The following is a 22,313-nucleotide window of genomic DNA, read 5'->3' as shown; positions in this document are numbered from 1 at the left end:
TATTTTTCGATGAAATGTAATAATTACGCATATACCTTAGCAGCGTCTGTGGGCGACTGAGGTACTTACTTATACGCGTAATACAATGGTGAGGCGTTTTGTCAAGCGGGGCGTATTGTATAGTTTTGCCCAACAGTGTGCGTGGCTCGAAATCGATTTTCGTTCACCATGGAAAAAAAGGAAATTCGTATAATTTACTTGGACGAGTTCAAGCTTGGACATACTGCGTCTGAAGTGGCGAAAAACGCAAATGCAGTTTATCAACCATGCCTTGGCGACATATATAGAGAAATCACTGTAGAATGCTGCGATGCGCTCAGGCTAACCGCTGTTCCCAAACCCTTATACCTAAGACGCCATGTTATCGTCGAATTCCAACAATTCGACTTGGATCTTGAAGACCAGTTAAGACCAGCTTCTGGTCGAACTTGAAGAATCCACGGGTTTCCGTTTTCTCGTAGATCGTGTCTCGCGATTAAAGATTAATTCCTCGCTAAGACGAAGCGTTTCGACTGGCCAATTCTCGGTTTGGAACTCTAGGATCGATTAGGCTAGCGGGATACCGGGAGACGCAGACTCGAAGTCGGATGACGGAATCAAGAACCGATATCTGGCGGCACGGCGACAAAAGTCGACCGGTTTGTTAAACCGTCCCTGCCGGCTCCATAATTCATAAGAAGGGGAGGTTTCTTTTATTCATCGTAGAGTTCCATCGCGTCGTCGGCGGCTGGACGTGACCGATGAGATACCCTAAGGGTGTCCTCTTCCCATGACCCGTTTTCCATCATGCCGTGCACCGGCTTACGTCCGTACCAGTCAACAAGTGATACCTATCGATCCTTCTCGACCGTTTCTCAACGGTAACCCCCGCACCACGGCCTCGTCAGCTTCTTCTCCCTCTGGATCCTTCCATTTATATTTCCCTGTTGTCCTTCGAAGATTTCCTCGAAAAACCTGCCCCCCGAGATCTCGAGGATCTCGACGAACAATTAATATTCCGTCTCGTCGCCCCGGAACTCGCACTACCCATGCCGTACATCTCGCTTAACACGTTAAGTGTCCAGTATAAACGGATGATTTTTAAAAAATCCACACCGTTGTTTACGTTGTTTCAATAAATTGCATTGATTTTTTTTTATATAACAGTGATTTCTCTATATACGTCGCCAAGACCTGGACGATAAACGTCGCGGAACTGTCCCCACTGCCGTATTCGATTGGCGTATTCTGAGTAGAAAAGTACTAAAGTGTTAACCCCTTAACTTGTACGCTCGAGTTAATTCGAGCGCGCTAAACAGGCCAAACTGTGCACACTCGAGATAATTCGGGCGGCGTTGTATTTTATGCTGCTATAATTTTTCACACTCGAATATAATCGAGAATTGAAACTAACAATGTGAAAGCAAAGAAAAAAAATCGTTTTATTGATATTTATCATTTACATGGGATCGTAAGCTATAACACTTATTTATTCAAGAATAAAATATAGCCTTTTTCCATGGAACAAAAGCGCAGTATATCAAAAATTGATTTTTTGACCGGTTTTTTTTTAAAAAAACTGTGCGTTAAGGGGTTAATTATCAGATTTTATGTTGTGCCTTCGAAACTGACAGAATTCGGTTTCTTTTAGGTCACAGCTCGATCACAATTCCTGGAAAAGCTCCCTGGGAGTGTTTACAGTGAATTCTCGATATATGTCACCAACACGGGTCTTATCAGCGACGTGTATCGTCCAGGAGACATACCCGAGCCGTGTTATGTCTACACTTCTCAGCGTCCGAGGCCTCTCACGGGGTACACCCCGCGGTAGTGGGGATATTTCCGCGACGTTTATCCTCTAAGCCTTGGCGACATACGGAGCTCTGTCCACTTGAATATCTTGGTTATTTCAAACAATACGAGACAATGTTACTTACGGAAGTTGTAGGGTTTAAGAAATTATATAATCTGGTATTAATGATATTCTTGCAAGGCGTAGAGAAGATATAGAGGTCACCTTTGTTTCTTTAATCGGAATGTCCAATTTTTTATGCTCGATTTCGATAGATTATTCTGAGTATAAAAGTACTAAAGTGTATTTGTTCCTAAAACTTACCGTTGCTGAAATGTTTCACTGTTTTCATGAAGAATGTTCGAGATGTCGGCCATCTGCAGCGATGCAACGTTGCAGTCTTTGAACTGTTGCGTCTCTTACACGTCTTATTGTTGGAGCGTCTATTGTAGCTGCGATAATTCGTTGCTTCGTATCTTCCGGAGTTGTTGGTGCATCTCGATACACAATGTTTTTCAATGTTCCCCACAAGAAAAAATCTAGGGCTGTCAAATCTGGACTTCGTGCTGGCCAGCAAATAGTGCCACCGCGTCCTATCCATCGATTTCGGAATATTTCATTAAGCCCTTCTCATCCTTCGAGCTTAGTGTGTTGGACATCCATCGTGCTGATAGCACATTGTCTGACGAACGCTTAATGGCACGTTTTCTAATAAATTTGGCAATGCATTTCTTAAGAACGTATCATATTTTTGACCAGTAAAAGTGCCGTCAATGAAATAAGGCCAAATTATTTGTTGCCCTATGATTCCACACCACACATTAATGGACCAGCGTCTTTGATGATCAATTTCTCGTAGCCAGTGAGGATTTTCTACTGACCAATAATGCGTGTTATGTAAATTAACAGTGCTGGTAAAAGTAGCCTCATCGGTGAATAGTATTAAAGAGACAAAAAGTGGATTGATTCGTAGCTGCTCTTGAGCCCATCCACAAAATCTAACACGATTTACATGATCCATGTCATGTAATTTCTGGTGAATGTGGTACAGATGGTATTTGTCACGAGTGAGAATTCGTAATGCACTACTTTTGCTGACTTCAGATTCGCGCTAAATCTGACGTACACTGATACGAGGATTATGATGTACCATTGCAAAAACGTTAATTTCATTATCTTCATCACTACATACAGACTTTTCACGATTCATCTTACGAACAGCGAGACTTCCCGTTTCTTTTAAGTTTTTACACAATCTTTCAAAAATCTTGTGCGAAGGGCATATGCGGTTTGGATATCTTTCAACGTACAAATTTCGAAACACAATTGCGTTTCTCTTATTTTTCTCTGATTGTTCTTCGAGTGAAAATTTCATATTGACTATCTTATGTTCACTAACTGAGAAACGGACTGACACTAATCTAATTTTTCTTGAAACTAGTTGTGCTATCCGAAATCTGATTGGAAGTAAACAATAATAATAAGTTAACTGTCATTAGTAATGACAAATGAAATGAATATTAATTACAAAGACAAATTTCAATTTGAAATGTACATTAATTACAAAAACAAATTTCAATTTGAAATGTATATTAATTACAAAAACTTAAGGTTGTATAAAATTAGATGAATAAAAATTGGCTTTAAAATTTGAATGCTATGGCAATCACGTCATTTTGCATCACTATGAAAATGAATGCTATAGCATTTGCGTCCGCGAACGTGTTAAATGCCAATCCTCGGCTTTTCCTAGTAGCATACCGATCTTCGCGAGCTTCTGTTATCCCGATCGAGAAATCGGACGATTTAATCGTGCTCGAGAGTCGATCGAAGTGGAAAACGTAGGAGGTCATTATCCGCAATCCGCCAGATTAAAAGGAAAAAATTATCCGCAAGAGGTAATTATCCGCAATCTTCCCGTTCGATCGACCTCGCAAATCACTCGAAAAAGGACGACAAGAGTCCTTCCGGACAGGATTCTCATGGTGTTTCTCGAAGTCGTTCGACTGCGAGAGCTCCTGCGAGCGATCGATTCGAACTTTGCAAATGGGATCGTTGGTGTTCGATAATTGTGGGGTTTGATAAGCGTGACTCGGTGGTGTTGGCTGGCGAGAGAGGGGGAGAGAGAGAGAGAGAGAGAGAGAGAGGGAGAGAGAGAGAGAGAGAGGCGAGAGTAACCGGCGTAAGTATCGATCCTGGAAGCCACACCTCGACGCAGCGCGACCCCGGAGTTACGCGTTTCCACGATTACGCTCGCAGCCGTGTTCCTCGTGGCCCGTGTTCTCTTTGACGGGCCCCACGCCGACAATCCGCTCCCATAACTCGTTTTCCTGTAGGAATCACCGAGAGCTATCTATCCACCTCCCACACGAATTATCCTGGATCCTTGCGCAACCGGAGCTACGCAACGATTTCGTTCCTCGTGTACCGAAATTGCGAAGGAGGGATCTTCAGAACCGCTTTGTTGTTTGCTGTCGTTCCTCGAGGCTCTAAAAAAGAAAAAAAGGATTGTTTCAATCGTAAAGTGTAGGTTCTCTATCGTCCGGAGAGAACAGCATCGCTAGAACGACGACGCTCGGCGATTTTCGCGTAGATTCGGCCCGCGGCTCCACTTGACATTAATTAAGCCGGGATCGTTGAATTGTATCGCGCTAGATGTCTCTTCGTTGACCTTAATGAACGATCGGGAGTACCGTCGCCGATCGCGAAACGTCCACTCCGCAACGGCGCAATGTGGTCAATTTGGAGCGATGAAATTTTTTTTAAATTAAAGCTGAAACTTTGTTGAATATGGGAAAAATAGGGAGATTATTACCATCCAATCGTTTCAACGAAAAAATGACTTCATTAGTTTTTGTCACAAAAATCTATTTTTTGCAAAATCCTGAGGTCGTAGACAAATTTTGAGACCAGATTTGAAATCAGCGTGAAAAAGTCTATGCGAAATGTTGTATAGCATGTTAAAAAAAAATTTTCCGCGCGTGGTATTGGAAAAACTAAAATTTTCTTGAATTTATCCGCGTTTAACGAATTTTCTCGAGGTCAAAAAACGTTCGTACCACAATCTCTCTATTTTTCCCATATTCTACAAAGTTGCAGCTTTCATTTACAAAAAATTTCATCGGTCTACCTCATTCCTATCGAAAGTTCCTTGATTTTGAATCCGATTTTGTCCAAATTTCCCACTGTGTGGCGCACTGTGGTCCAGATCGAGGAATTAGCTGTTCACAAAGATTTTAGCATTGTTTCAAGCCTTAAAGCCATAGCAAAGTAGGTCGTTGGATTAGTCTTGACGTTAACTGTAACATTATTAAGTAAAAAATATATGGCGAGAATTTGAAAATCAAGGTGATATTGATTTTTATTTAACGAACAAAATTTGTTTAATTTTCTGTATTGAACTTTATAGAAGAGTGATTACTGATTAATTTTTGTTTGAAACATTTTCTTGTCGGAGTACCGGAAATGCCCGAAAAATTGTGTTAACGTGTGAATAATGAATGGTATTTAGTATATTATTGAAACAAATGGTGATATTTGAAATCTGTTTTCGCAGGTGTATTTCTTATAAAAAGACACACAATTTTGCCATGTACACCATTTTCCTGTCTGCAGTAGTTTCCAAGATATTCGTGGAAAATGTTTTTTACCCTCGAGTTTCAGGTTTTGACCTTGGCTGTTACCAGGTTTTCAAATAATAGAATAGTCTTTCATTCTGGAGATAATGTGATTTTTATCTTAAATTGATTATTTGGCCATTTGATCTTAAAAGAATCCTATGACAACCTTAAGAACCTCTTAACTCTCCGCGAGGTTCCGGTCACAGAGGCAATTTAAACAATAATAACTTTTGTACCGGGACCGAATGGGATGTGAATCTTGCATGATTTTATAGAGAAAAGTGTACTGAAAATAATGCACTTTGATACAATGCGGAACTATATGGAACTCGAAAGATATACTTTACCAATGATAGAAAACCTTGAAGATTCTCTTCAGCTTACTAAGCATTGTTATTTCAATAAATTATAAATATTAAATCTTAGTACACAAGATGTACTCTCAATATAGAGAAATACTATTAATCTGAAACAAAAATGGACACATAATATTAAATAGATTCTCCGTTTCGTTCTCGAAAGAAATCGAATTCGAAGAGGTTGCGCCGTGTCTGACCACGTACCGCCTATTCTACTTCGGACAAACTTACGGGAACCTGATGAATTTTCGAAGACGAATCCAGTTAACAATTGTACCTTATATTTTCAGTTATCACTAGAACTACCGGATGAGTCAAAATGACTTGCTGCTAATTTTTTCTGTTAGAAATATTAGAATTATACATATGAGAAAATTTTTTAACGAACTTCTCTATCGAAGTAGATATTTAAACAAAACTGGTACCAAATCTAAACAAGTGCAATTTTGTTGTTATCATAAGGCAATGTATGCCAAGTGCATTTAGTGTTTGGTTGTTCCAGTGTTATCTTCTTTCTGTGGAATCTATTTAAACAAAACTGGTACGAGATCTAAACAAATGCAACTTTGTTGTTATCATATGGCAATGTATGCCAGTTTTATTTAGCGCTTGGTTGTTCTAGTGTTATCTTCTTTCTGTGGAATCTATTTAAACAAAACTGGTACGAGATCTAAACAAATGCAATTTTGTTGTTATCATAAGGCAATGTATGCCAGTTTTATTTAGCGCTTGGTTGTTCTAGTGTTATCTTCTTTCTGTGGAATCTATTTAAACAAAACTGGTATGAAATCTAAACAAATGCAATTTTGCTGTTATTGTAAGGCTATAGTTATCTTCTTTCTTGACAGTACGTTCGAATCGAAAATTCCCTGTGTCCTTGAGGCCCGCCATGTTTCTTTCGCTCCCTACGGGGATGTTACCTCCGCGTACGTTGGTTAATGAAGAAATTAAAACAAAAGAAAAAAAGAAGAGTGAAACTAACAAAGGAGACCGGCCCTTCGGAAGGGTAATTGGTCCGCCGCTCGGAGCATTCGGACAAAAATCCGCGTCCCTAATGGCGTCGTTCGTATGCGCCGCGTCGGGGCACGGCTCCGCGCAATTTGTTCAACGACCGTGAAGATCGTTTGCAGGATACCGCGACAATTTTCCATCACCGTCTTCACATTCTAGCCGTTCTGCCGTTCTACTCGGTGTGTGCCGCTTTGCTCCTTCCGCGGACCAGGTTTTTCGCGAATGAAAAACGTGGAGGGAGCCCCGAGGTCGTTAGGTCGACGTTCGTGCCGTAACACTCGATGCTGTGCCACGGGACCGCTAAAAATATAATGTGGCGATATCAGGCGGCCGATTGTTTATGCAAAGATACAGCGGAACGGTGAAACGGCACTTTCTCGTGCGAGGCTCTGTTTTCGGGAAACTCGGGTTCAAAGACTCTAGGCTGGAGTCTGCGCGTGACCGGTAATTTGAGCCTGTAATGAAAATTTAAAATATGCATTTTGTAGATGTATGTTAATTGTACATATGCAGAAAATTTCATCGAAATCAGTTTACGCAAATAGAAACGGCACGCATCGGAAGATGTTAGAATCTGTAGAATTATAAGAGCAAATAAGAGTCACTTTCCAAAAACTTTTTTATTTGAGCCTGTAATGAAAATTTAAAATATGCGTTTTGTAGATGTATGTTAATTGTACATATGCAGAAAATTTCGTCGAAATCAGTTGACGCAAATACAAACGGCACGCAACGAAAGATCTTAGAATCTGTAGAATTATAAGAGCAAATATGAAAGTCACTTTCCAAAATTTTTTTATTTGAACCTGTAATGAAAATTTAAAATGTGCGTTTTGTAGATCTATGTTGGTCATACAGATACTGAAAATTTCATTGAAATCGGTTGACGTAAATACAAACGGCACGCATCGAAAGATGGTAGAATTTGTAGAATTATAAGAGCAAATAAGAGTCACTTTCCAAAACTTTTTATTTGAGCCTGTAATGAAAATTTAACGCATACAGAAAATTTCATCGAAATCGGTTGACGCAGATACAAACGGCACGCATCGAAAGATGTTAGAATCTATGGATTTTAAGCAGAGACTGACCAGAAGTCATTTTCACCACTTTTAACTATTTGTAGCTCGTGTGTATATTAATCGACTTCGATGAATTTTTCAGTATATGTATAACTAACATAGATCTATAAAACGCATATTTTAAATTTTCATTACAGGCTCGAAGAAAAAAGTTGTGAAAAGTGCCATTATTATTTTCTCATGTAATTCTTGCCAATTGCAATTTTTCAAAATCTTTTCTGCACATCCGTTGGAAAAACAATTCTTTTAATTTCTCAAGAAAGATCAGGTCGTTTGATCCAATTTAAAGGAAGTTATGCTGTTTTAAAGGGCGTTCAATCAATTTTGAAACTCGATGTGTCCAAAAACGGAGCCTCTGCTGCGAAAATTCTACGATTTTTATCCGCCATTCGTAAAAATGACCGTACGACAATCCTGAAGAAGCAGAATGGACGAAACGCAGAAATTCTGTGTTTGATACTGTATCGATTGATCCGACGCGTTCGGAGACAGTGTGATCCACGATGCAAGGGTATCAATTTCGGTCATTTTTGCGAAGGGTTAATTAGCAAAGTTAAGATCGATCGATCGGATGGTTCGACTAACAGTTTCTTGTTCCCGGTTTCTGTTCCAGTGAGATTACACGACAGCATTCAGGAGGAGAACTGCCATTACCTCGTGTTTGACCTGTAAGTAGAGTCGACGCGTAACATTAATCATCGATCGGATCGAAAGTTTCTAATCGAGTCGACCGAGAGAGTTTCCACCCCCTCCCTTCCCCGCAAGGCCCGATACGAATCATCCACGGAGTCAGTAGCGGTCGAGGGCAACTTTAATCTAATTTCTATCAGAGTTGCACACCCCTCCTTCCCCTCGTCCTCCGCCATGTTCCGATTCGATTCGATGCGATTCGATTCTCCCGTGGCCGGTTAAAATTCGCGTTGGCTCGAATGATCGAAGCCCCCGGGCGACACAGGTTTGCCAAAAGCCCGAGCCATCCACGTGGAAATCTCGAAGCCCTTCGATCTTCCTTTTGTCCGCTCCCCGGAGATCAACTTGCCACTCCCATTGCCAATTTTCGCGATTTTCGAAGCAACAGCCCGCTTGCCAAATTCGGAAGCCCAACGATCCGCCGATTTATCAATAGAAAACTGTCTACGTCTATTGCGAACAACCAAGCAGAAATTTCTTTCCTTTTTTAACAACCTCAAAAGGCTGGAAACAATACGTCGATACTTCTCTCAATCTTTCGAATCGCACCTCTTAATTTTTCCCCATAAATGCATGAAATTCCCTACTAATTACCTCCCCTTAACCTAAACCACAGTAGTTTGCAATATAACGTTTTGTATAATATAGCTGGTTTCAAAAACCAACGCGAATATTGACTATAATAACTTTGATAAATTGTATCGTAAGGAGCGATCAACTAACAAACCTCAAATACAGTGTTTACTCGATATATGTCCAAAAGAAGGGTCTAGCCAGTGACATATATCGAATATATCGAACCTAGGAAAAGTCAGCGAAGCTCTAGTGCAGTGTTTCCCAACCTTTTTATGTGCCATACCCCGCCCAAGCTTTTCTAAAATTCTTGTGCCCCTATGTAACATATACATAATTTTTAATATTCAAAAATTGAATCGTTCACTGAAGAAACTTAAATGATAAGTTTCAGGAAGAAATCACTAGGAAATTGTTGAGGAAACACAAAAATTAAATCTTCAAAAAGGAGAACTGAAATTCAAGAATTCCCCCCCCCCCCCTTAACAATAATATTTTCCCCCTGTGGGCGTGGACCCCACGTTGGGAAACACTGCTAGAGGCCTCGGTTCGTGGATAGTTATGGGACTTTTATCGGCTAGACATTTGCGACATATATAGAGTAAACACTGTGCCCAGCCATAACCGTGCTACATACGCACAGTGTTCAGGTAATTGAATTGTACCTACCTGTGTCAACTTTCCTCGGTCTCTCTCGTACGTCTGACCGTACGCTTGCTCGTTCCACTTAGTTTCGAAGCAAATCGACCGTCCCCTTTTCGACTTTTTCGGATTCCGTTTCGATGTTTAACCAGCGTGTACAGAGGAACGTTTCCCGGCCCGTGTTTGCAGAGTTACCGGCGGAGAATTGTTCGAGGACATTGTCGCGCGAGAGTTCTACAGCGAAGCGGACGCCTCGCACTGTATTCAACAAATCCTGGAGAGCGTACAACACTGCCACCATAACGGAGTCGTGCACAGAGACCTGAAAGTACGTAGAAACACGAGAACAGTTGCATTTCGATACCAGAAAATATGCACTCCCCCCTCTCTCTCTGCCACTCTTTTTCTACCGCGCCCTCTGTGGACAGGTTGCCCCCAGTGGGCGTGGTCTCGTGGCACCCGCGAGTGGCCCACGGAGCAATCCCTGCAAATTACAGTGGGTGATGGATAGACTTCGGATTTTTATGCAAAATAAAATTATTTCTTTGTTAATATTTAATACGTACAAAGTATATCGTTATTCTTCAAGTGTTTACATTTTTCTCCTGTTTCAAATTGCACCGACCCATTTTTGCTATAAGTAAATCAAATCCGCAGTCTAGTGATGGAATTATTGGGGGCACAGTTAATGTTTAGTCACGACAGTGTAAGAATTCAGTGTCAACTAGATTCTCGCCGAGAAATTGATTGTTCCAAGTGGCCCTAACGAGCTAATCACCACCCACTAAGCACTTCTCTTTGGACCCGGAACTTTGGAACGTCCGGTACTCGTTCCGGCGGATTTAAATTGCTGGAAATTCAGTCGAGAGGCCACGTCGTCAAGAAAACGTGGGCGGGAGTCGAAACGAGGGGAAAATTAATCCGTCCAAAGACGAAGGAAAAAGGAGAAAGTAGGAGAGAGGGGGATGGAGAAGTGGGGAGGGAGGGGAGGGGAGGGGACAGAAAAAGGGTAGGAAAAGTGGCGTTTCATGAAAAACTGAAAAAGTCGCGCTGTTGGACCAACGATGTGTGTCAAGCATCTCGCGCGTACAGGCTGGTCCGAAAGACTTGTCCCGGCGAGTGTACAGGGTGGTCCGAAAGTTTCTGTTTCCATTGAACCAGACTCGTACAAGCCCGCGCCAGAATCATTCGACAAAGAGTTTCGGATCTCTGGCAAAAAATCTCGGTTCTCCTCGGAAAAGCTACGCGACGCTTTTGAACCGGCCTGTACACAATTCCAGCCCGGATTGATCCGCAGCAGGGTCGCGTAAATCCGTGGATGTAAGGCAGGTTGCCACGTATTTTCCGCTTCGAGATATTGTAGCTTACAGTTCCCAGCGTCGATATCTGCCGGGGAAATTGTGTGGCATCCCGCGCTCCCGCATTTTACACGGGAAAAAAGATTCTTTTCCCGTTCGTTTTTCGATTATAATCGACGCCCCTTCCATCGAGCGCGCAATATGTTTCCTCGAGTCGAACTCCTGTCGAGTTCGTTGACCTTGCTCGTCGAGCTCCTCGGTACGCAATCTTGTTTCGCGAATCTGAGGAATACGTTGAACACGATAGAATTCGAAAATAGCTCGAGTAAACATGAAAAATTCTGAATCGCCGAGAGATCATTGGTGACACCCGTATAAGGTCATACAGAGGTAAACTCACGATCCATTCCCGAAGGATTAACGTCCCCGAAGGGTTAACGTGCGGAAAATATGCGGTGAAAACTGTTTCCATTCGCGCGGCGCTCGGTGGAAGGTAGTACAGTCAATTCTCGATATATGTCAAGAACACGGGTCTTGACAGCGACATATATTGTCCAGGAGGCATACCCGATTATGTTTACGCTCCTCGAAGCCCCTCGAGCTTCGTGGCCCCTCGCTGGGTGTACCCCGCAGTAGTGGGGATAATTCCGCGACGTTTAGCATCCAGGCCTTGGCGACATATACAGAGTGTTCACGCTATTACTAGCCAGCATTTTTCTTTTAAATAGTAAATATTAGAAAGAAACGAAAGAGGAAAAAGTATTACTGTGTTTTATACGCAACACAATGGCGTATGTAATGTTTTTGTGTTTATACTATCTTGTTAGATATCAAGGTGACCTTCGATTTTCCATTTCTGACCTTGCGTGATCTCGAAGGTCATTGTACAGTATACGGATGAATTCGTCTGGACACACGCTCTCGTGTGATATGAAAAAATATACAGCGTTCCATTTAAAAAGTTGAAGGTCACCTTCATATCTAACAAAATAGTGTAAACACAAACAAATTACAAACGCCATTGTGTTTCGTACAAAAAAAAACTACTTTTTCCTCTTTCATTTTTTTCTAATATTTAATATTTGCAAGAACAACGCTGGCTATTAATAGTATTATTAATTATTAACTGTATTATTTCCCTGAACTCGTCTCTGTTCTTTGTGATCGATTTTCGCAGACAAAATCCAGAGTTCGGTTATCGTTGCGTGGGGGAGTAGGCAGTTTATGCAGTGAGTTAAACAATTTTGTCGCGATTTACAGTGATTTCTCGATATATGTCGCGAGAGCCTGGATGATAAACGTCGCGGAATTACCCCCACTACCGCGGGGTATGCCCCGTGAGTGGCCGCGAAGCTCGAGAGGCCTCGGTTGCTGGGTGTGTAAGGTCGCGTGGATCAAATATTATTATCTCCTGCGCGATATATGTCCTTGGCTAAACCCGTGCTTTGGACATATATCGGGTACAGTGAATTCTCATTACGAGTCAGTGCCAATCTTACAATTTGGAGTCAGTGGAACTAGAGAGCCGTCTTTCGAGCTACGTGCAACATTGTATCGGAGGAAGACATTATCTCAGTCTTCTTGTCACTATCGCTTAGTAGTCATAGGCTTTTATGACTTGTAAATGGACATGACTCTTAGGCTTCCAGCGTGCCCCCGTGTATTTCAAATGCGACCCTCGGCGACAACCTCAGAGTTCGTCTAAGAGTCAGTCACCAGAACGGCCCACAGTGGGCAATTTGGACGAAATCGGATTCAAAATCAAGGAACTTTCGATAGGAATGAGGTAGGGCGATGAAATTTTTTTTAAATGAAAGCTTCAACTTTGTAGAATATGGGAAAATAGACAGATTGTGGTGTGAACGTTTGTTAACCTCGAGAAAATTCGTTAAACGCGCACAAATTCAAGAAAATTTTAGTTTTTCCAATACCACGCGCGGAAAAATTTTTTTTTAACATACTATACATCATTTCCCATAGATTTTTTCACGCTGATTTCAAATCTGGTGTCAAAATTTGTCTACGATCTCAGGATTTTGCAAAAAATAGATTTTTGTGACAAAAACTAATGAAGTCATTTTTTCGTTGAAATGATTAGATGGTAATAATCTCTCTATTTTTCCCATATTTTGCAAAGGTTAAGCTTTCATTTAAAAAAAATTTCATCGCTCTACCTCATTCCTATCGAAAGTTCCTTCATTTTGAATCCGATTTTGTCCAAAATGCCCACTGTGCGGCGCGGCTGACTCTTAACGAGAATTCACGGTAAACGCTGTATATGTGTCGCGATCGGCTTTCCCATTGAAACGTGGCTTGCCATATTGTGATTGCCACCGGCAGAAGCCACAGAGTTCATGGTCGACGAGTCTGTTTCCTGTTGCAGCCCGAAAACCTGCTGCTCGCGAGTAAGGCGAAAGGCGCGGTTGTGAAATTAGCGGATTTCGGATTGGCGATCGAGGTGCAGGGCGACGCACAGGCATGGTTCGGTAAGTCGACGATGCGAGGCATTCGATCATCGTGTACCGAGCGACCCCCGTTTCTTGAGCTCCGAAACTTATTTAACATAAAGAATAAATTCAAGTCGGACAGAAATTGTTGTTCGGTGTCTTAATCGGGAAAGTAACGCTTTTACGGGATTGTTTATTTTCGGGGCGGAGCTGGAGAAAATTCGCAATGAACGCGCAAAGGGACAGGAGAAAGCACCGCTGGCGGCTCGGCAAATTTGCTCGACAAATTTGCGCGACAAATGAACGGTGCACGGTTTGTTTAGCGCTCGTTGAAAATTTCCGTTCGAAGCGGAAAGGAAAACGGAAAGAAAACGGGACCGACGCGACGCGATGCGACGGGTTTGCGAATTCTTTCTCTATCTCTTTTATTTTTTTGTGTCCCCCCGCTGTAATCTGCTCGTCCGAAGCGACGTTTCCACGCTGTCGCGATTTCAATTTGACCGACGACAAATTTTCATTCGCCCCCGTTGTCCACCCTCGCGCAGTTTTTCCGACCCGTTTAATGCGTCGCGTCGCGTCGCGTCGCGTCGTTTTCGCTCCCTCAGCCCCGTACCGTTGCGCGTCGCGGAAAACTCCGGGATAACTGTCTCTCCTTTCCCTCCGTCTCCCTTGCATCCCCGAACGGATTTGTCCTCGTATTTTTCAACGATGCTACCCGCTCGACGATTCCCGGGTAGAGGTTCCGGGAAACCTCGCAGAAATTTTCCCTCGTCTAATTTTGATCGCTGCCTGCCTTTGAGAAATTTTCTTTTTACCTTCTCTACGTCTTCGGACATACAACGGAAAGCTCTGTACGGAGCCTCTTTGAATTTTTGATTTCCGTTCGACGGTTTTTGTGCGAGACATTCGAAAGACAACGGGGTTAACACTATAACTACCAAACACTAAGTGCAACTGGCACACGTTGCCTTATTAGAACAACAAAATTGCATTTGTTTAGATTTCGTATCAGTTTTGTTTCAATATCTACCTCGATAGAGGAGTTTATTAACACTAGATTGCCGGAGCGAGCCATTTTGGCTAATTTTCGATTTTGTTGCTGTACAGTGTGAGACATTAACTATTGCCACCTACAGTAACTCCGGAAGTATGATAGTAGCAGAACAGTTTTCGAAACAAAAGATTTTAATATTTATGTTCGATTAAAAGATATTAATATTTATATAGATTTTTATTATTGTTGTAAAAGATATTAGTATTAGATAGTAATATTTTTTCTTGGTGGAGTCGCTCCAGAGATGTGAAGGTCACCTTTGTTTTCTTAAACAGAACTTTGTTTTAGTACCTGTTTTCTAATACCGGTTATTGAGACGAATCCAACGAGGTGCAACATTACGCTCTTTGAAGGTCAGCAAAGGTCATTTGACAAAAAAATTTGTCAGGTTTTAACTAATCGGGTTTGGCTACTAATCTTACTATTCTTATATTTATGTCCTGCAATATCGTACAGAAGTGTTTATTTGTCATTACCAGGTTTAGTAAATACGCTGGAAGATGTCCTCAACGTTCTCTCACCCTACATGCCGTACAATTGAACACATTTGTACAATAAATTGTTACAGCATGTGATTCGATCAGTGCCGAAATGATAAGAAGATTGCAGCATTGCATTGATACGAATGGCAATCACTTTGAACACCTTCTGTGAATGCAACTTTATTTCGCCTTTTTTGTCATGAATGACCTTTGCTGACCTTCAAAGACCTTAATGTTGCACCTCGCTGGATTCGTCTCAATAGCCGCTATCAGAAAACAGGACCAAAACATAGCATTCTAATTAAAAAAAAACAAAGGTGACCTTCACATCTCCGAAACGACTCCACCTAGGAAAAAAAGATTTTATTACAGCCCCTGTTATCCATGCATCTTTTGTTTCGAAAACTTTTCTTTTTCTTTTCCCCCCCACTCCTCAGTTCAAAAAATTTACATGTGCTATACCTATTTTGACGGAAGTGAGTCAAATTGACTGATTAAATCATTTTTATAGTTGGTCGTTGTACACACATGTAACTTATTTCTTGTGAGAAAATATAGTACCAAAGTAGGCTCTCGCAGATGGCCTCTTCAGGTATTCTACAATATTTTAAATTTAGCAGCAATCAATGCTTGAGTTACCTATAAGGAGGTCACTCAAGTAAAAATCTCAAAAAAAAAGAATTTATTTTACAATTAGTTGAAGAACTGTCACGCCTCTGTTTAATATACAGAATATTGAAAAACGGTTGAATTGTCAAGTTCAAGTATCATGCAAAAGAAATAGAAGCAAGGGCGTCCGTGCTAAATGTAATAAAAAAGAAATCTGCAGAAAATGTATTTTAAAAACAGAATATATCTGTAAAAATTGCTTCGAATAAAGTTTCTTTAAAATAAAATTTAATTCTTTTCCTTTTTAAACTTCAAGTTTGATGTTTCAGTCAAATCGACTCATTTCAGGCAAAATAGGTGTACACTGAACATCCGGCAATCTAGTGTTAAAACAAATTTTCTCATGGGAACATATTTATAACTTCAATATCTCTAAAAGAAAAACTTAGGAGCAAGTCATTATGACTCATCCGGTAGTTCTAGTGTTAAGAGGAATTTCTATGGGGGAAAAAGAATTTCTGGGCTGAACGGAGGGTCCGTAGATCGATGCAAGGATGGGGGCAGACGATCGCCGGACGAAACGCATAAAAGAATGAATGTGTGAAATGATCTATGACGAAAGGTTTCGCCGGGACACCCGGTTACCTCAGTCCGGAAGTGCTCAAGAAAGAGCCGTACGGCAAACCGGTGGACATCTGGGCGTGCGGCGTCATCCTGTACATCCTTCTGGTCGGTTATCCACCATTTTGGGACGAGGATCAACACCGGTTGTACGCGCAGATCAGAGCTGGATCCTACGACGTAAGGAAAACCCGCGCAACACAGGCCAACTACTTTGAATCTTCGCTTGCTTGATTTTTTCATATTTCCCGCGCGTTTACAAGCTGATTCGCTAATATCGTGTCTTCTCTGTTGAAATTGCCAGTACCCCAGTCCAGAATGGGACACCGTCACGCCGGAAGCGAAGAATCTGATCAATCAGATGCTGACGGTGAACCCCAGCAAAAGGATCACCGCTAGCGAGGCACTCAAGCACCCATGGATCTGCGTAAGTAAAGCTGGATCCACCATTCATTCATTCCTCCCCCTCTTCGAGATCATTTCGTAGCTTTTGCACTTTGACTTTGATCATCCTTGGACCTTAACCTCTCAAGCACGGCGCGCCCGTCCGCAATTCTGTTTCCCAGGTACGGCGCGCTCGTCCGCAACTCTGTATCCCAGGGACGGCGCCCCTGGCCGCGGATGGGATAAAAGCCACTATAGTGGTTCGGACCGAACAAATTGGTGCTTTCCACGGAAAGCCACTATAGTGGCGTACCGTTCGAACTGACGCTTTCCACGGAAAGCCACTATAGTGGTTCGTATCATTTAAACTGATGCTTTCCACGGAAAGCCACTATAGTGGCGTACAGTGCTTAAGAGGTTAACTAGGTCTTTTATTCGACTTTGATTAGAGCCATAGTCTGCAAACACACCTGACATTTTGACTTGGACTTTTCCCTGACTTTAACACATTGTTTACGGGACAATTCGCGCGCGGCCTTGAGCCTGGCGCGGGCGGTGTTTTAACCAAGAAATTAGACACTTTTAGAAATCGCTATAACTTCAAAATAACGCTATAAATAACAAAAGTAGTATGTCTATATAACAAGTACAGTGTTTACTCGATATATGTCCAAAACACGGGCCTACTCACAGACATATATCGGCCAGGAAATATTATTCTTCGAGGTCTCACGAGCTATACCCTGAGGCATCTTTTTGGTCCCTCACGAGGTATACCTCGCGGCAGTGGGGATAGTTCTGGGACTATTATCGGCTAGGCATTTGTGACATATATAGAGAAAACATATATAGTGACACATATAGTGCTGTGGAACTGTCACAAAGACGATGGCAACATAACCCATAAGGACCCGACTTCCACTAGCAGACAATGAAAAACAGATTTTTACGTGTCCCGACAACAATGTGTTAAGGGTTGCAATCTGTAAAATCACTCGTTCAGACTTGGACTGGATATTTCTCTGACTTAGATCAGGATTCAATCATGTTTTCACTTTGACCAGTGCTCCACGCTTTTCTGGATCTGACCGGAGTTGTAAAATCGCCGATTCGGACATGGCTTTTGCAACCCTAACCGGTCCTCCGTGTCGAACTCCGAGTAACGCCAAGTTGTTTTCTCATGTTGCAGCAACGGGAGCGTGTCGCCTCTGTCGTCCACAGGCAAGAGACTGTGGAATGTTTGAAGAAATTCAACGCAAGGCGCAAATTAAAGGTGAGTGCTGCCCCGAAAAGCTGGTCTAATTAAACGATCTTCCGATCGGCCGGACGAGGATCGTAATTAGAGGACGGTCACGGGGCCGCGGGTTTCTCGATTAATGGAATTCACGGGGAACAACCCTTGTGTCACGGTTCCACGGTTCCACGGTTCTGCATAAACTACCGGCGACAACTATACAACTATAATATCAGGGTTACACGCGAGTTTCGATACTCGAGACGCACGGTGGCCCAATTAACACGGAAGGAGTTAACGCGAAAGTGTGTGTTCCGTCAAAGCAACTCGAATTGCGAATTTTTGAAAGCTTCTACTTCCGATTAGGATGCGTTTGAAAAGTATGAAAGAGGTCCTTTACGATGCTGACTAACGGTCCTTGAACTTAACGTCCTTTATGGCCCTTCACTGACAAAATCAACAATGATATATCAATCATTATACAGGGTGTTTGCGATAATTTGTACCAACGTTTTTTCCGTAAAAGGTAAACATTGGAAAAAAAACCGAAGAGGAGATAGTTGTAGTATATTTTATTCGCAATACGATAGCGTATCTCAGTGTTTTGTATTTTTAATATTTTTCTAGAAACAAAGGTGACCTTCATTTTTTTAACCGGAATGCTACATATTTGTTTACATAATATGGAAACGGACATTGAGACGAGTTCAATCATGTAGGATACTATGGTCTTCAGGGTCGTACAAGGGCAGAAATAAAAGTAATAGATTTAACATTTCGTAGTATTGGATTGACTAGTATGTTGTAGTGATAAGACTACGTCTCGTGTTCAATGTGACTTCTGATGACTGTGTGAATGTCTTTGTTTTGAAAAGCAAGCTTATTCCTTTAGTTTCAGTACAGCTGTGCGAAACAACCAGCCATACGTTATCATTATGTATAGCTATTTTACGCAGGAAAAGTGGACATGTTAAATATATTTTACGAGTGTAATAAAAATACGAGACAAGGTAAACCAGTGTACGAAGAAAGATATCCACAGTGAGTACAACCTAGTGAAACTCAGTTTCTCCATCTTAATAAACGTTTCAATGAAACAGGATCTGTAGTAGAGTCAAAACATCAGAGGATCCGTCAAATCACTGTTTTCAAAAAACAAACAATTAGAAATACTTCTTCATTTTCAAGAAGATCCATCTACTTCGATAAAAAAAGTGGTCGGACTATGTGATATTTCAATTGCATCAACAGATAAAGTTCTACAATTGTACGATTACAAACTTATCATATATCATAAAGTACAAAGCCTCCAGGAATCTGTTTATCCACGACGTACTGAATTTTGTAATTGGTTCCCAACAAATAACATGAACAATTTCAATTATTATAGAAAAATATTATGACCAGATGAATCCAGTTTTGATAATAACATCATGCGTAATCGACATAATGCTCACTTTTGGACGAGCGAGAATCCGAAATTGAAAAAACAGACAAATTTCCAGGTACAGTTCAGAACAAATGCTTGGCGTGGAATGATTGATAACATTTTACTAGGTCCATATTTTTACACTGGAATTCTAAATGGAAATAAGTATTTACAATTTCTAAATTGTGAATTTCAAAATTACTGGTAACCACTGCCATTGTTTCTTGCACGAGACATATACTTCCAACAAGACGGGGCTCCTCCTCATAATTGTAGATCGGTAAACCATTTTTTACATAATATGTTTAACGATAAATGGATCGGAACATACGGACCTATAAAATGGCCTGCAAGATCCCCCGATTTGTCATCACTATAATTTCTTTTTTTGTGGGGACTTATTAAAGATATTGTTTACACTACACCACTGAGGGACGACTTGTAAACTAAGATAAAAGAAGCCTGTGCATCCATATCCAGTGCAACATTGGCAGAAACTACCAGGAATGCAGTCAGCAGAACTCAGAAATGCATTCTTGCTAACGGATGTCACATTGAACACGAGATGTAGTCTTATCACTACAACATACTAGTAATAACAATACTACAAAATGTTAAATCCATTTCTTTTACTTCTGCCCTTGTATGACCATGAAGTCCATAGTATACTACATGGTTGAACTCGTCTCAATGTCCGTTTCCATTTGACGGAAATAAATATATAGCACGGACATGGGTCTGCTTATTTTTCCTCTAAATTCACCAGAAAAAGTTCAATAAAAATCAACAACCACTGTGACTTCTCCTCGCAAGAAAAATTCTTCGACTGTTAGAATGATTTGCTACCAATAGCTTTGTTCCAATTCATCAAAGTTTCATCTCGTCACGATGATCCACGATGATCTACTTTCCGATCCAGATGAAAGAACCCACCTCAAAATCGGATTCCACGGTAAATTGTTGTAAAGAGTTGATTGGCGGCAATTCCGTCGGCAACAACGGGCAACTAACAAAGATATGAGCATGGCAAGCGTTTTTCGGCAAATTGACCCATGTCCTCTTGTCGTCGGTGACATTGACCGACGGCAGCGGCGTCGGCGTCGGCGGCGCCGGCTATCGGTTCGTTTGCGTATCGTTTCGATGATGTTTGGCCTTGTTAATCAATTGCAAAGCACAACGGGGGCTCGTCCGTTGCAATAACGAAACCAGGAAGAGAGTCTCCGGCAGATGGACTGATTAACCGTCGAATAAACGGGATCGATTGGAACGGCTCGGCGTTTCGTGTACCCCGTTGTTCCCCGCGCTCGTTTCGGATCGGCAAACTCTAGAAACTCGGCGGCGCTGCGCGCGTTTATAGTGCGCGAAATGTCCCGACAGTGACTCGATTACACCCAGAAGAGTTAAATGAAATTTCCGGCGCTGCTGGGACGTCGATCGATCCGACAAAATGGCCGACAACGACAAAGGGAACTCGATTCCGCGTTTCGAAACAGGGCTTCCCGCGGGGGGGCCTGTCTAGTCGGCTTTACCAGGATCAATCCGATCTCCAGAGAAAGAGAGAGAGAGAGAGAGAGAGAGAGAGAGAGAGAGAGAGAATTCTTAGATCTTTGGGTGTTTTGCACGAGGGAATCTTCTATCCGTTTATTTATTTGTTTACAGTTGATTTGAATGTGGTTACATCAAGGGAGCATTGCATACTCGTTCAAGGGTATTTGAAGCAGATACACTATTTTTGCCATGTAAATATAATCAAAATTACACGAGTTATATATTTCTCTTATAGAGCACGTTTCAACACAGATGCGCGTCGACTGTTACCATAATTCTGGTCTTTCTGCTGATCTTGGGCTTCTGGGATGGAAGGATTGTTGGAGGGTCTAGGGTGACGAGTCTCTGCAGGGCTAAGATTTAAAGGGACTCGATGACTGCAAATGCTGTCGATCAAGGCGACTCGGGATCGAGAGAGAGAGAGAGAGAGAGACACCTCAGAGTCCACTTTCTCCGTGGCAGAGTCAGCGTTCGAGACTCTTTGATCCGGAATTCGTGGACCCCCGCTCTCCCCTGATCTCTCCTCGATCTCCTCGATCTCCTCGACGCCTGTTGCAATTGTGTAGACGAGTAGAGTCGCTTGAATTGCCGACGGAATCGCCCGACACTCGATCGAGTGAGCACGTCGGCGAAACGAGTCGCCGCGAGTTCTTCTTCTTCTTCTTCTTCTTGTTCCTCTTCTTCTGTGTCGACTGTGTGTACGTGCTTGTCTCCAAAGGGCAGAGTGTTGGAAGACAATTGATCGTCTTTGCGGTGAACATGGCCCTCTGGTCCCCCTGTGAGTGTTTAGAAGAAAAATCGTCGGATCGAATAACGTAGTTCACTATAAATGGGTTTCGCAGTCTAATAGGTAAACCGAGCAGGTATGGAAACCATTCGCAATAACGACAGGGACAACTGGGATAAATGAGTATATTATAAATAGACTGCGGATCTTTATGTAAAAGAAAAATCCATTGCATTAATTGCAAGACATAGGAGCCAAGTAGGAATTTATTCCTCTTTCTAATAGTTTTATGAAGTTGTAAGGAATGTGTTGGTACTCTTAAATTCCTGTAATATTTTTATTTTTTTAAGTAACACCTACCCATTTTTGCTATAAATGCATAAAATTCGCAGTCTAATTATAAATATATTATATCGGATCGAATAACGTAGTCAGTTGTTCATTAAAAATGGGTTTTGCAGCCTAGTAGGAAAATGGAGAAAGTATTTAAACCGTTCGCAATAATGACGGGGACAACTGGAATAAATGAATATATTCTAATAAATCTGTAGTTTTCGATGCTGACGACGCACGGTATCAACGGTGTTCCGTGTAACCGAGCAGTTTCCATTTTCCATGACGTTCGCCGTAAAGCGACGGTCGAGAAATTTTTGTCGACGGTGTACACGAATCAGCGTGTACAGAGTTTCGAGTGCCTCAAAGTACGTACCCGCAGAGGCTGTAATGCGATTC

The 22,313-nt window shown here is 41.8% G+C and overlaps 1 protein-coding gene across 17 annotated transcripts in view; it reads left to right on the top strand.

The window, feature by feature from the left end:
* Camkii (Calcium/calmodulin-dependent protein kinase II) overlaps positions 1–22,313 on the top strand; it is a 251,592-nt gene that overhangs the window by 135,160 nt on the left and 94,119 nt on the right. For all 17 annotated transcript variants that reach the window (XM_076798725.1, XM_076798721.1, XM_076798726.1 and 14 more), the window contains 6 exons: positions 8,457–8,511; positions 9,938–10,076; positions 13,430–13,532; positions 16,261–16,439; positions 16,564–16,686; positions 17,833–17,916. In XM_076798725.1, the coding sequence (XP_076654840.1) occupies positions 8,457–8,511; positions 9,938–10,076; positions 13,430–13,532; positions 16,261–16,439; positions 16,564–16,686; positions 17,833–17,916 (683 nt within the window). The remainder of the gene's footprint in view (positions 1–8,456; positions 8,512–9,937; positions 10,077–13,429; positions 13,533–16,260; positions 16,440–16,563; positions 16,687–17,832; positions 17,917–22,313) is intronic.

Source organism: Halictus rubicundus, chromosome 13 (genome assembly GCF_050948215.1).
Source record: "Halictus rubicundus isolate RS-2024b chromosome 13, iyHalRubi1_principal, whole genome shotgun sequence".
NCBI classification, from domain to species: domain Eukaryota; kingdom Metazoa; phylum Arthropoda; class Insecta; order Hymenoptera; family Halictidae; genus Halictus; species Halictus rubicundus.
The sequence above is the reverse complement of the archived record's forward strand: the minus strand, read 5'-3'. Positions and strand labels throughout refer to the sequence as shown.